This window comes from Nothoprocta perdicaria, unplaced genomic scaffold (assembly GCF_003342845.1).
Source record: "Nothoprocta perdicaria isolate Ctin4 unplaced genomic scaffold, notPer1 scaffold_47, whole genome shotgun sequence".
Taxonomy (NCBI): Eukaryota; Metazoa; Chordata; class Aves; order Tinamiformes; family Tinamidae; genus Nothoprocta; species Nothoprocta perdicaria.
The window spans coordinates 980,988-994,953 of record NW_020455721.1 but is presented as its reverse complement, the minus strand read 5'-3'; the positions used below and the strand labels follow the sequence as shown (position 1 = coordinate 994,953).

At 40.2% G+C, this 13,966-nt stretch overlaps 2 protein-coding genes across 4 annotated transcripts in view; both read left to right on the top strand.

Moving 5' to 3' along the window:
* PAK1IP1 (PAK1 interacting protein 1) overlaps positions 1-6,524 on the top strand; it is a 9,352-nt gene extending 2,828 nt beyond the window's left edge. Inside the window, exons 2-10 of the mRNA XM_026047026.1 lie at positions 209-371; positions 1,144-1,264; positions 1,360-1,434; positions 2,063-2,115; positions 2,571-2,716; positions 2,798-2,895; positions 4,041-4,140; positions 5,430-5,556; positions 6,196-6,524. Of these exons, the coding sequence (XP_025902811.1) occupies positions 209-371; positions 1,144-1,264; positions 1,360-1,434; positions 2,063-2,115; positions 2,571-2,716; positions 2,798-2,895; positions 4,041-4,140; positions 5,430-5,556; positions 6,196-6,353 (1,041 nt within the window). The 3' untranslated portion in view covers positions 6,354-6,524. The remainder of the gene's footprint in view (positions 1-208; positions 372-1,143; positions 1,265-1,359; positions 1,435-2,062; positions 2,116-2,570; positions 2,717-2,797; positions 2,896-4,040; positions 4,141-5,429; positions 5,557-6,195) is intronic.
* Positions 6,525-7,720: 1,196 nt separating this feature from the next.
* On the top strand, positions 7,721-13,316 carry LOC112953935 (transmembrane protein 14C-like). Of its 3 annotated transcripts, none has more exons than XM_026047060.1 (4): positions 7,764-7,945; positions 10,644-10,745; positions 12,455-12,542; positions 12,760-13,316. In XM_026047060.1, the coding sequence occupies exons 1-4, from the start codon at positions 7,870-7,872 to the stop codon at positions 12,815-12,817; spliced, it is 324 nt and encodes a 107-aa protein (XP_025902845.1). In that variant the 5' UTR covers positions 7,764-7,869; the 3' UTR covers positions 12,818-13,316. The 3 variants fall into 3 exon arrangements, with proteins under 3 accessions (XP_025902846.1, XP_025902845.1, XP_025902844.1); XM_026047059.1 differs by lacking the exon at positions 7,764-7,945 and adding an exon at positions 8,670-8,748; XM_026047061.1 differs by lacking the exons at positions 10,644-10,745; positions 12,455-12,542; positions 12,760-13,316 and adding an exon at positions 8,538-8,738 and having other exon boundaries at positions 7,721-7,945.
* Positions 13,317-13,966: the final 650 nt, after the last annotated feature.

The window sequence follows — 13,966 nt, the reverse complement described above, 5'->3', positions numbered from 1 at the left end:
CCGCGCCGCCCCGCGCCGCCCCGCGCCGCCGAGCCCCGCGCAGCCCGACCCCCCGCGTGTGTGTAGCCGCGTGCAGCTCCCTCGCGTTGGACACGTGTGGGCACGCGCGCATCTCTGCCTACTCCTTTTCTTTTAAAATAAATACTACAGAAAATCTCTCCGCGGAGTCCGTGCGAAACCCCTTGTTTGTTTTGCGTTTCGTTTACAGGCCTGGGCGGTCGTCCCCGATTTTACACACCATGCCCACACGGCCTCGCTGTCAGCCATAGCGGTGAACAGCAGATACGTGGTCACTGGGAGCAAGGATGAGACGATCCATATTTATGATATGAGGAAGAAGGTGGAGCACGGGGCGCTGCTGCAGCACAATGGTGAGGGGGGAGCTTGATTTTGCAGCTGGGAAAGAGAACATTTGATGATAGCCCAGCTCAGGACGTGTGGGTGATTTGGAGCTCATTCCCGAGTGTCCTTTTCCTCCTGGTGACCAAGGAGTACATGGAATTGAACTGAGCAGGCATGGTTCACATGTGCATTCAACTTAGGTTTGGTAAACGTGGTGCTTCTGGGAAGCAGCATGTGCTCTGGACTGAGCTGGGTGCCGAAAGGGGACACAGAGGGGGGACACTGAGCTGCGTGCCCAAAGGGGACACAGAGGGGGGACACTGAGCTGCGTGCCCAAAGGGGACACAGAGGGGGGGACACTGAGCTGCGTGCCGAAAGGGGACACAGAGGGGGGACACTGAGCTGCGTGCCNGGGGGGACACTGAGCTGCGTGCCGAAAGGGGACACAGAGGGGGGACACTGAGCTGCGTGCCAGGCCACTGCCACTGGTGCAAGGTGTGTGTCACCCGGGACGCAGTTCTTGATTATTGCTATTTAAAAGGATAGATCGGAAGAAGTTCAAATGTATACGGCTACAGGAGGACTTACTGAGCTTATAGATTGAACGTAGCAAGGAAGTTTATTTTTTGAACGAAGAAGTACTTGAGAAATAATTCAGATTTTCCTAAGATTCAGCTAATTCAGCTATTTTCCTAAGCAGCTGGCACACTTGGATGCTAGAAGCATCTCAATTAATATGTTCTAGGTGTGGTGAGGGTTCAATATGTGCAGCATGTTTTATAGCATGGATTTTGGTTATAGGCACCGTAACTTGTCTGGAGTTCTATGGAACCTCTCATCTGCTCAGTGGGGCTGAAGACGGGCTCATCTGCATCTGGAACACAAAGAGATGGGAATGCCTGAAATCCATTAAGGCACATAAGTGAGTGTCTTGAGTCTGCATATCGGTATGAGTTTTCATGTTTAATTTCCTTATATGTAATACCTGTGGCTTATGTGTTGTTTTGTTTTTGTCAGGGGGCACGTGACATCTCTTTCTATTCATCCATCTGGGAAATTAGCTTTGTCGGTAGGAACAGATAAAACATTAAGGTGAGTCAAAACTGATCTAGAAATGCTGAGAATCACAGTTAAGTACTTAGTAAATTCTGCATTTTTAAATGTCAATTCCATGTTAGGCCTAACCAGCACAACGCTGATGAAATATATTTCAACAATATATAAGGCTATTAGTTTATCTTTTTTATTTCTAGGCAATAGCAACTTCTCAAGAATAGCTCCTGCTATTCCTAGCCTACTGTACTTTGTTATGATCACCAGTAGATATATAAACATATTTTCATCTTAGAACACTGTTTGTTTAAACTTCTCAAAGCTCAGAATTTTTTTGTTCTCTGTGAGAGAAGTATTATTTCATTTTGAATGTGCAAATGTTGTTGTATATGTGCTTTATATATATGGATATATAAAATTAATGAAACAGAGTAATATAGCTCTTGTGATTTGCTTCTGCATTGCAAACTATGTTTAAAAACTTTGACCATGTAGTACATAAACAAAATATCAAGTCATCAATCACTCTTGCATTAAGAAGGTAGTAAAATGCAGAGAGATGCTTAAAAGCTCTTTTTTGATGCCTCTTGACAGCAGATAGCAGTTCACTGTAGGCTTCGTGATGCTGTTTTTAACTTGAGTGCACTTTGTCTATTCTTTCTTTCAGAACTTGGAATCTTGTAGAAGGACGATCAGCCTTTATCAAAAACCTGAAGCAAAGTGAGTCTAAATCTGTTAAACAGGTAGAACTAGGTAGTGGTGGGTTTTGTTATTTTTGTTGAATTAATCAACAAGCCAATTAATTCCAGACTACTTTAACAACTTCTTTTTGCACACGCAGGCAAGCGTATGTCCTTAATTATAACTGTATATCAAAAGGAAAAGAGAGTGACGCTAAGTAAAAATTGTATTTTCTTCCTTAAAGTTTGGTGCTGGGACATTTATAAAGAAAATAAAGCATTTATTTAACTTCTAATAATGAAAAATAAATATTAAAAAGCATAATTTTACATCTTACTATTTATTGTAGGATTTTTTTCCTGTTTTTTTCTGTCTTTTCCTCAGGTTGACTTAGAAGTGTCTAGTGGCTTCTGAAAATTATTACTTTTAGATTCGTATGCAATGTAGAATGCAACATCTGTATATGTGTGTATATAATTCTGTCTGTTGTATAGATGCCCACATAATTAAATGGTCTCCTAGTGGAGAGAAGTATGTGACTGTGATAACAAATAAGGTTGATGTCTACAAACTTGACACTGCCTCTATCACTGGCACCATCACAACAGAGAGGAGAATTTCTTCACTTACATTTATTACAGTAAGTACAAAAAGAAAACTGGGAAGCAAATTGGCTTGAAACACATGGTTTTAATCACACTCACTTTTCTCCTATTTCAAGGACACTATCCTTGCTGTTGCTGGAGATGATGAAATTATAAGGCTCTTCAACTGTGACTCTCAAAAATGCCTATGTGAATTTAAAGCTCATGAAAACAGGTATTTTGTATCTGTTCTCTTACACTATTTAAATATTTATGGCATGCTGAGTATTCAGTACAGCCCAATGAACTGTAATGTTCAGCATATCTTATTTTTGTTGCTAGAACAAAATGCAAACAAAAATGCCGTAGAAAGTGCATTTATTGCTAAGTGAGAAATTCCAAATTTGAGACAGATTTGTTTGCTTTTAGTATAAGCCTAAGTACTATGGCTTCCATGCAAGTTGTAAAACCAATAGGATATAGAATCAGAAACATTTCAGGCCTGAGCTTTGATCTATAGTATACAATATTTAGATGTAAGTATAAGATATAGATTTAAAGATCTAAGTCTCAGTTTAGATCATATCTAAATATATGCTTCAAAAATAAGATCTAAATTTAGTGGCATGGATTGATGTCAGTTAGTATTTCAGGAGGAAAATCCGCTTCTTCTTGTTCCTTGCCCTAAAGTGATATGCTTTTAAAAATTACAGTATCAAAATTTAATCGGACTGTAAGAGTCTATAGTGCTGCTGAGGCAGCAGATGACAGTGACCTTACAGGGTTCCCACTATTCTGCTGCTTTACTCCAGTGAACTAGCTTTACTCCAGTGAACTAGCTTTACTCCAGTGAACTAGCAAACTCGTTACTAAGACGTGGTGATGTTCGCTCATGTCTCAGTTAATCCCTGCAGCAGTTTCCTCCGCCATAGTTAAGATCTGATTTACCCATCAGGCCAGACCCTACTGCAGCCCTTCCCTACTGGGAGCCCTCTAGCACTGAAATCATAAACCTAAAGTTTATATATAATGTATGTGAATTTGGATATATATCTACTCAAACGCATATTTGAATTCACCAAAACACAAAAGCGTTAGCCAAAACGTCACTTACGTGGAGGAATGTTAGTGTGTGTTCTTAGTAGTAGTGAAGTGTTCTTGTGAATTGAGTCGTAACAACCTAGGAAAGGCAAATATTCCCACTCTAAAAGACGGCGTTCAAGAGAGATTAGCTTTTCCGGTTCCTGCCTGTCATTTGTGGCTTTTCTCTTCAAAATCTTTTTTAGACTGTTGCCTAGTCATCTTTAATTTTTGTCAGCCTACTGTTTTGAAGTGAACTACCATGCTCTAAAGTAACAAAGTATTTCCTTTTCTTCCTAGAATAAAAGATATCTACAGTTTTGAAAGGGAAGGACAACATGTTGTTGTTACTGCATCCAGTGACGGTTATATTAAAATGTGGAATTTGGATCTTAATAAGGTCAGTTGGTTTAACTGGCTGGTTCATTTATGGAAAAACATCAGACAACTAAAATTGTAGATTGTTCCATTTTAAAGACTAAATTACTAAAGATTAAGATGAACCAAAGATAAAGATTAAATTACCAAGGAAACTTTATTTGCAGTCTCGATATCTTGATCTTCCTCCATGCTATTTTCAGCAGATATATATGGGTTAAGTTATATTTGTGTATCTTTGTATCTCTGTAATTTATTAGCAAACTATAAAATCTGATGAAATTATGAAACTTTTTTCTCTTCTATGTAAAGTTGTTCTTTCCTCTTATGACTGTCTAGTCAGTTATATATGTGTATTATGATTAGAGTTGTTAAATGCCTAATCGTAAGGGTCCGTTATATTCCATTATAAGCATATAAGATGAAATACATATCTGTTAACATTTTGTGCATTATATTTATAGTCTGAATTTGCCCATGTATAATTTCAACTTAGAGTGAAAAGCTTTTCCTTTTGTCTCAAATTTCTATTCCGCTTGTACGTAATAGACATTATTTTTGACCCTCTCTGCAACATTGTCATTATTTTGTCTGTGTGACAATTTTTTTTTTCCTTCTTGCCATACAGGCAAAAACTTGTAAAACTGTTGGTGTAACTGCAAGGGCTGCTTTGCCCAGTTCTGTGAGGAAGAATATCCTATTGCAAATGGTTTCTGATGTATTGATACTGGTACTCTGCACGTTTGTGACACTTCACACATCACTTCATACACGGAATAGGTTATTTGTCCAAGTATTCCCCTGATACAGAGCAGCTGAGAACCAGTGCAATGGTTGATGGTTATGCAGGGAACATTGTATGAAGATAGTATTTTTAATCAGCAGTTTGGTCTTTGTGAGGGGAAGAAAGGAATCTGATACAATCAGTTAAATTATTTTAGCTGCACCAAAAATAGTGAATACTCTGGAGCTTAAGTTTTGAATCGTTAAGAAATGTTATTGTTGTACTTCAGCTGCTTCTGCCTCATACTAAACTATTTTCATGTGCCTGAAAGCTATCAGTTTTGCTTATCAAGATATCCTCTTAAAGTAGTTGGGAATTTTGTATGAAATCACCAGGGAGGAATGGCGTGAGGATACCAGGAGTGTAAGAATCTGATCATTAGCCTGCACAAGTGTCTACACATTTCACAGTTCTCCTGAAAGAAGTGGAAATGGGGCAGTAAAATTTGAGAAAGTCTTTAAATACTTAAGTAAATTTAAAAGGAAGTAAATTAATGTTGTTGGACTTCTTTTCTGTATTATTTTCAGATTAAAGATGCGCCTACTTTACTAGGCGAAGTCGATACCAAAGCTAGGCTGACATGTCTGGCAGTGTGGTTTGACCAGGCTTCAGAAACCAAAGAAAAGTCTGATAAAGCTGCAACAGCATCTCAAGGTAAGAGAGTTGTGTGTACTTTTATTGTTAATGTGATTATGAGATGGAAGATAATGAGTGGGAGACCTTTTCACACATAAATTGGAGAAGACCTGGGGATACAAGACTGGCGAGCGACACAGGTGTCTTTACCCATCTAACAGTGTCTCAAGCCTGCACATAGTAATGCCTCAGCAAAAGAAATACACATAGGAAGAAAGGTGCAGGGACTGAGTGGTGATTTGGGCCTGAGCAATAGTTCATTTTTATCTGGTAACTGTTTGCACGATGTATTGTCACCTAGTTGGAGGATATGGGCCTCTTCGCATTTCTGTTATATGAAAGTTTTATTCCTCTTTGCTTAAATAACATCCTGAGGAACACACTGGGAAACTTTAAAAATTTGAAGCTAATACAGTTGTGCAAACTTACAAAGTCCAGGTCATATTTTCTTTTCTTTTCTTCTGTAGTAACCTATTTACAGACTTAGATCTTCAGATTATTTTCATTTCACAGGCAAAACTAGCATAAAGTGCAAACTCCATTTTAAATACGGTATAGTTTTATGGCCCTCCTTTTTTAAAGAGAGATACAAATAAGTTTCTGTGCTACCTGAGGCTACAAAGACTGGAAACAAACACAGATTTTTTTTTTTTTCAGCAAATGAAGAGGACAAGTCATTATTAGTTAGGAAAAAGAAAGTTTGTTGGACTGATAAGAATGATAAAAAAGTAAAAGATGGAAAAAATATTCCTGAGAAGCGAAAGTTGGAAACTCCCCTGAAAAAGAAGAAAAAGAAACTGAAGAACTCAGAGTGAAGGCAGTTCTCTTGAACAGAAAATAAATGGTGGTGTTTGTCATCAGTTTTTACAAAGGTGTAAACCTCTGACAGAATGTGTGCTTCTGAAGCTATCTCATGTTTCAAAGTAATGACATCTTTTACTTTGACCTGATCATTGTGGAAAGTACCAGAAGTGGCAATTTTTCCTAATTAAATGAGGCAAAATGCATAAAGTGTAATATTTATATTTTTATATTAATAATGGTATACACTTTTTAACAGTCTCTGAAAATGTCAGCTAAAGCAATTAAAGTAGCTATATCTGTATCAGTTACATGTTTGTGTCTCAATTAAATGCAAATTGGAAATACCTACAATTTTTCACTTTAGTGTTCAAAAAGTTACTGTTCTTTATATGTAGGAACCGTCTGTCTTTGCTTTGCTTTTCTTGCAGTAAGAAGGAACACATTTAAATAACTGAAAATCTGATCATCAAATTCCATTCAAACTTCTATAAAATTTTGTGTCTCACTTCTTGTCATATATGTAGAGTTTATATATAAAATACTTCCTTTTTAACCTTTTATTTTATGCCATGTCTTTAAAGTCCTTATGCCCATGTGTAGAGTCTAGCTCCCTTTTTCTCTAGGAGCTGATTTCCCTGGTTTACGTGAATACTCATAAGAGGTCTGCATCAAGTTTTCACCATATGCTTTCAAGAAATTCCAAAATATTAATATTTACAAAATACGAATAGATTAGGTTCAGGGGGTCACTTTTTTTTTTTTTTTTTTTTTTTTTAATTTCAGAAGACTATATATATTTAAGAGGAAGAGTTTATATTGAATCTTTTTTTCCATTCTCCCCACAAACCTTCCCTTTGATCTGAGCTTTACTGTGAGGGGGGAAAAAGTAAAATTATCTAACGTATTTGAAGTTTTCGTGGTGGAAGAATGTCACCCATCTGCATCATATTTGAACAAAACGTGAATTCCTGAGCTTATCAGTCAGTGGGAACAGAGCGTTATCCTAAGTCTCGACACAAACACGCAGTGGGAAGAGCAAAGTTGAGATGGAGAGAATGAGGCCAAATAGTTGCACTAGCTGTTCTTTTATTCCTTTCGAAATAGGGCATTTAATGTTCTCTACTAGCCCTGGCCAGTAATCCAAGCGCTAGAAGAGTTGGCACGCTTGGCAGGAAGGTGCCTGGGCAGATTTTTATCTGCCGGCTAGCCAGGCTCCCCTGGCATGTGGGGCTTCCAATATTCCCTTGCTTAGCCTTGTAAAATTATAGGGTTTAGCTTCTTAAACAAAAAAAAAAAAAGTGTGTATTATATATATTTTTAAAAAATTATATATATTTTTTGTTGTTTTCTCCCGGAAAGCAGCCGGAAGAGGGAGGCTCGGGGCAGGGCGGAGCGCCGCTCGCTGCCTCCCCTTCCGCGGCCCCTCGGCTCGCGGTTCCGCAGAGGTGCCGGCTTCGCGGGGCCCGCTCTGCTCAGCGGCTCGCGCTCCCTTCGTGGCGCTCAGCGTGTTCTTGTCCCGCTCGCAGCATGTCCGTGGACTGGCTCGGCTTCGGCTACGCCGCGCTGGTGGCCTCGGGTGGCATCATCGGCTATGCGAAAGCAGGTAGGCTCTGCAAGGCGCTACCCCCGTTTTCCCCTCCCTTCCCCTGCTGCCCCTCCACGGTTAAATAAGCGTGGGTGAGCAGGCGGCTCTCCTGCCGGGAACGTGGGTGTCCCAAGCGGCCGGGCTGCGGCTGTCGCTGGGCTCTGCTGGGCTGTGGGCCTGGCTGCTGCAGCTGCTGTGCGGGCTCGATAAGCCCGAGCTTTGCTGCCCGGTGAGTGTCACCTCCCTGCCGCGCTGCGGGGCCCCTGGGGACAACCAGCAGAGGTTTGCTTCAGAAAGGGCCCTTTTTTTCCCCTTATTTCTTTCCTGTTATTTTCAAAACAAGCATTCTAGCAACGTTCTGTGTTTTCAGGTGACATAAAGCACTCGGTTTCTTCCTGTGCCCTCCGTGCCCTTGCAGAGTTACTCTGTTGAGTGCCTGGCGCTGCCCGCGCTCTGCGCGACACGGAGAGTTTCAGGAGGAGCCTCTCCCTGTGCCAGCACAGCTGAACCGCTCAGCTCCCGCCTTGAGCTCCCTTCTGCTCCTGAGTGCCCATCCCAAGCTCCTCCTTCCCCTTCCTGACATCCTTCTCGGTCTCCCTTGCCCCAGCAGAGCCGGGGATCGTCGCTGCTGTGATGCCGGTCTGGTCCTTACTGCTTCAGAAATTGCCAGGCTGTCTTAGCGTTGGTCGTACGCTGAAGTCAATAGGAAGCTTTGCTGAAGTCAATGGGGAGATTACCAGTATATCCGACTGCACCGATGCTGCTCCTCCAGCTGCTTTCTACTGGCTTGCCTTGCCCTTGGGGCTGTGAGTGCAGTTTAGGTCTGTGAGTGCAACTTGACGAACTTTTTGCGTAGCTCTCTGAGCTCCTTATGAAGCAATAGGCCACACTATCAATACTGTCACTAACCATATTACCACGTGGGAGGACAGCTCATGTTGAGACAGGAAGAGAATCCAGCTCACAAGGTTTCTGAAGGGGGGATAGAAGTTTGCAGAGAAATTTGAAACAAAATTGTCATCTCCCTGCTATAACTGGCCTGTTTTGGTGGCAAACACTGGAAAAGCACATTTAAAAGAATAGAGAGGAGTAATAAAAGAGAGCATACTCCTGAAATATAACTGCTTTATTCTTCCATGTCTGCTTTCCATAAACATATATCTGTAAGTGTACAGTCAATCTAATTGTTGAATAGTGACCATTTTCCTATCCTTACTAAAAAAAAAAAAAAAAAAGGATTTAATTGGGACATACAAAGAAATTGTTCAATGCAGTGAACAGTAGGTAGACTCTTTAACTGGAAAGGATTTTTAATGATTTTATGCAGCTGATGCCTTTTTCTATGCTGGTGGTATTTTAATGAAGTGAAACAGACATGCTTTATGTTTTCATAATCCAAATTGCGTAATAATTTGCCATGAAAATGTCTTGGAGGAAGTAAAAGTAAATGAAACTTCCATAAAGCTAAAATAATCTTTCTTAACTGGGTCTTAGGCAGTGGCCAGCACTAGGTGCCTTGGGAAGAATACGAGAATAGGGCAAGTGCAGAACAATTTAATGTTGTTATTTTTATTTTTCCCCCCTCTCCTTCAATATGTTCTCTAGATCTCCAAAGTCTTGGGAGCTCCTGAGCCAGAGATTGTCGTGTTGTCCTAGTGAGTTCATGTGCCATAGCTTCTTAAATGATGCCTCAGGGTAAAATGCAAGGGTATGAGAGGCATTTGTGAACTCCCAGGCTTGTGTAAAGAATTGCAGTTACCACGTGTTTGTTGCTGAACTGCCCTGGATCTGCAGTAGCCACCTACTAGAGTGCATATCTCTTCCTTGCACATGTACAAGGAGAGCTGGTGCTGTCATATGGCTTTTTATGCCAAAAAATGTTATCTAAAACAACACTGCAGCTGCCTTGTTGATGCCTGAGGAATGATTATTTTCTTACAGCAGCATGCAGTCTCCCTTCCAATAACGCTGAGAGGAAATATTTATCAGCTTGGCTTTGCAATCTCCTTTCCTCTGAAAGGTAACCTAAAGCAATGGAATATACAAAGTACTACCCTCAGTAGCAATAAGATCTGTGTTTTCTGTTAGCCTAGGTGAGGACATTCATCACTCTCAGTGGTCATGGCACTTCATTAATTGATGTCATCCATGAATCACCATTTCAAATATGATATCTTCTGTTTCCTGGTAGTTCAGGATTATTGTTCATACTAAGGATTTGATCAAAAATCTAGGCAAGTCCAGAGAATGTTCTTCCAAAGTCTGCAGTGACCCTTAGATCAAATCTCAGACACACTCAAGAGAGAGGGAATGTTTTATTCAACTCCCTATGCCACTTCAGCAACTTCCTATTCGTCTCCTGCCCGTTCAACTTACATGTCCTTTCTCTGATCTTACCCTCTTGCCCATTAATTCCTCCGTTTTAATTCTGGAATCAATCACATTGTTGAAACAGCCCACTTCATTTCACACAAAGATAGCACTGATTCTTTTGTTCTACTCAACAGTCTTCTCATCATAAGTATCTTGATGGCTTTGCTATTAAGAAATCAAACCTGAATGCTTGCTATCTTGCGCAGCATGGTCTTAACTTAAAATCTGCTTTCTAACAGCGAATGCCCGTGGTTTTTTATTTCTGATATTCTACAAAACAAGTAAACAAATGGAAAAAAAAGTTCTTTCTGATCTTCTAATGCACTTTCTTTGCTTTGTGCAGGTAGTGTCCCATCTCTGGCTGCTGGCCTTCTCTTTGGGAGTTTTGCAGGACTGGGTGCCTATCAGCTCTCACAGAATCCAAATAACGTGTGGATCTCTCTGAGTAAGTCTCTTGGAAACTTATTTGTGAGGGATTATATTTGCTCTAAAATAACTGAATGCTTGAGGTGAGTGCATAGAAGTACAGTAGTCACTGCACAAGAGTTAATCTGGTGGTGTTACACATTTAGTTTATATTCAGTCTTTAAACGTGTGTTCAGTGAAAATCTTCATTAGTTGTCAAACTCCATTGCTTTGCCTGGAACAGGAACAGTTAACACCATTTAAATATTTTTAAAGATGTTTTAAAGAAGATACATATTTAAAAAGCACTTGTTGGTGTGTCTTGCTCAGCAATTCCTCAGTAAGTTCCTTCTTTCCTGCATCCCTTTCTTCAAGAAGCATAAAATGCTTTGGATGATAGTTGGAACTTGTTGTTCCTCTCAGCAGCGTGTTATTCATCAGGATGGTTGGTTTTCTGAACACTGAAAACATACTCGTTGTGAAGGAAAAGGCGTAGGATAAACTGACACTCATATGGTAAAAATGAAAGAAACTGAAAAAGAAACTTCTGTGAAAAGAAACTGAAACACCACTATTTCACTTCCTTTACCAAAAAATTTCTTTTAAAAAACTGATATGCACTATGTTATGAATGCCCTAAATGCATTTGTAGTCTTTATGCCATTTATCCTACAGGGCTCAGGGGTACAGTCAAGTTAAGACAGTTTAGCAGGGGATCATCTATTGCTTTAACCTGTGTGTGCATGAAGCCCATGCAAGGTGCAAAACAACTTAAGTCTCTTTTCAGTAATCAGTTAGGTTAGCTTTTAATTGAAGTAGGCAGAGAATATACATGTAGATATTTCCTGCAGCTTCTGGTGTCTGCCACTTGTTACACTGCTCTAGCTGAGGTAGTTGCAAGTGTGCATTTTGTTGGTGTAATCCTTTGGCCACTATTTGTGCCTTAGTTGTATCCTCCCTGTTCTCAATCCCATTCCTTCGCTAGGACTGAAGATGGACTCGATCCTGCAGCAATGTAAGAGCCTTCCTGCATGTAGGAAGCAGTAACAGGGGATCCTTGTTCCAAACACTCCTTCTTGTGTTGCTGCTACCCCTGGGTAGCAACTGCATGCTGAGGATTTCATCAGTATGTTTTCTCTATAGTTTTTGTAGCAATCAACCTTTCTTTGGGATACCAGGGGTTGCCCTTCCTGCTCCGCTGGCCCGCGGGCTCTGCCTGGCTCCTGCTGCAGTGTCCAACGCGCTCCCTGATCCCGCGTCGCGAGAAGCAGCGTGAGGCTGGAGCAGCCGGGCAGTGCTTACTTAGCACTTAGTCAGCATGGCAGCTTTCCAGTTCTGCAAAGCAGTTAATCCTTGGAACCTTAGAAGTGAGGCAAGAAAATGCTATCTCCCTCTTACAAGAAGTGAGGGAATAACATGCACAGGCTTATCAGTTTTTACCACACTAGGAAGGAGTTGTTTCCAGAGCAGTGCGGTGTACGTTACTCCCAGTCTCCAACGAAGCACATTTTACCTAAGAAATTTAAGGAGGAGTGACAGTGTGTGTTGTCTACTAGAACTTAACTTTGAATATTTATTCTTTCTATACTAAGGCATACAAAAGTTTGCACATCTTACTGACTCTTTTTATCCCCTACATAAAATAATCTTTTCTCACTCTTTATATTACCGCTTATCTCTGTTCCATTAGTTCTGAACAAGCATCTCTCCCATATGTATCTCTGCTAACTGTGCTCTTTCTCGTTTAAGTTACATCGGGAACACTGACTGCTGTCATGGGAACGAGGTTTTACAACTCTGGAAAATTCATGCCTGCAGGGTTAATTGCTGGTGTCAGGTACAACACAATATACATTTTTTTTTTCCCGCCCTGCTCCCCTCTCCATGCATAATTTCTTTTCTTGCTTAATTAAACAGTGATCAAATAAATTATGTTTTATCTGTATTTTTATTTCCTATGCATAATTTGCAATGTAGGTATTTGATAGTGAATTGACAATTTTTTATTACTTTTTAATTTTATTTTTTGTTGGTTTTTTTTTCCCCATAAACAGTTTGCTAATGGTTGGAAGATTAGCATTGAAGATGATGGAAAAAACACATGAGAAGTAACCTTACAACTTAATATCCTAAGAAGGAAACATGAGAATGAAGATGCAGGAACACAGAAGAAAAAGAATGGAACAGTTTTCTATCTTAAGACACTTAATAATGGAGAAGAAAATGCTAAGAGAGTTTTTTGTTTGTTTCAAGATTTTTTCAAAGATCCAACACAGCTGTTGTTCTGTGATAATGGTCCTTCTTTCCGAACACATTTCCATGTATTTTAACTCTTCCAGGTTTTATATTCCAAAATAAGCCAATGATGTGTATGCAGCAGGGAGGACTGGTGATTAAGCTCTCTATGAAGTCACCAGGAGTATTTGGCCAACTACAGCACTGTGGTGTGTCCTGCCTTTCATAGTGAGTGTTACAGGATGTTTTACCTGCTTGCATTCACAGTTGTAAGACCATGAGTAGAGCTGCAAACAGATTTTTTTTTTTTTTTATAATGGAATGATGTTAAAAGAGAATGGATTTTTACACAAGTAAAACTTATAACCAAACTTTATTGGCCTGGTTTTGTCCCCTTTCTGTGTGTATGAGGGGTGGGGGCAATTTTTTAACTTCCTATTTTCTTCTCGATGGAATTCTTTACAGTGGACAGTTAGGAAAGTGCAGTCTTTTGATATTAAAATTATAACTTTTTTTTTTATTGGAAGAAGAAAAAGTTAGGGGTCTTCAGTAATGCTAAAGTGCCCTTTAGAAAGGAACTTATGCTATGAATTAATTGAGAAAAATATGTGTAAGGCTAAGTGAACAGCTAAATGTGAGCTGTCCGAAGGACTACATAACCAGAATTGAATAGAGTAACATCAACATCCTACAGCTCTGATCGTGCAGGTTTAGGGGACTACAGGATGCATCAGCAATTCCTTATCACATGAAGTGGTGGTAGCTATGCCCCTCGGATCTGCTTTTACTTGGAAATCTTGAGGCTGGGAGAATTCCTGGTACTGCTGTCGTGCCCAAGGACCTAAGTGCAGGGAAGGCGTCAGCTTTCGAGATGAGACCTCTTGTCTGAGCCTCTCGTCTCCAGTCGTGGCTGCTGTGCTCTGTGTCCTGCCTCCCTAGTAGTGTGTGGGCATTGCAATGAGAAAGGGCTGCAAGAAATGTGTGAAAGAAAATCCTTTTTCAATGTATCTTTGAAATATTCCTTAG

Excerpts from the sequence above, each read along its gene's own strand:
- LOC112953935 (XM_026047060.1), top strand. The coding sequence starts at position 7,870 with ATGTCCGTGGACTGGCTCGGCTTCGGCTACGCCGCGCTGGTGGCCTCG. Across the intron at positions 7,946-10,643 it reads CATCGGCTATGCGAAAGCAG|GTAGTGTCCCATCTCTGGCT; the intron begins GTAGGCTCTGCA and ends TGCTTTGTGCAG. Across the intron at positions 12,543-12,759 it reads GGGTTAATTGCTGGTGTCAG|TTTGCTAATGGTTGGAAGAT; the intron begins GTACAACACAAT and ends CCCCATAAACAG.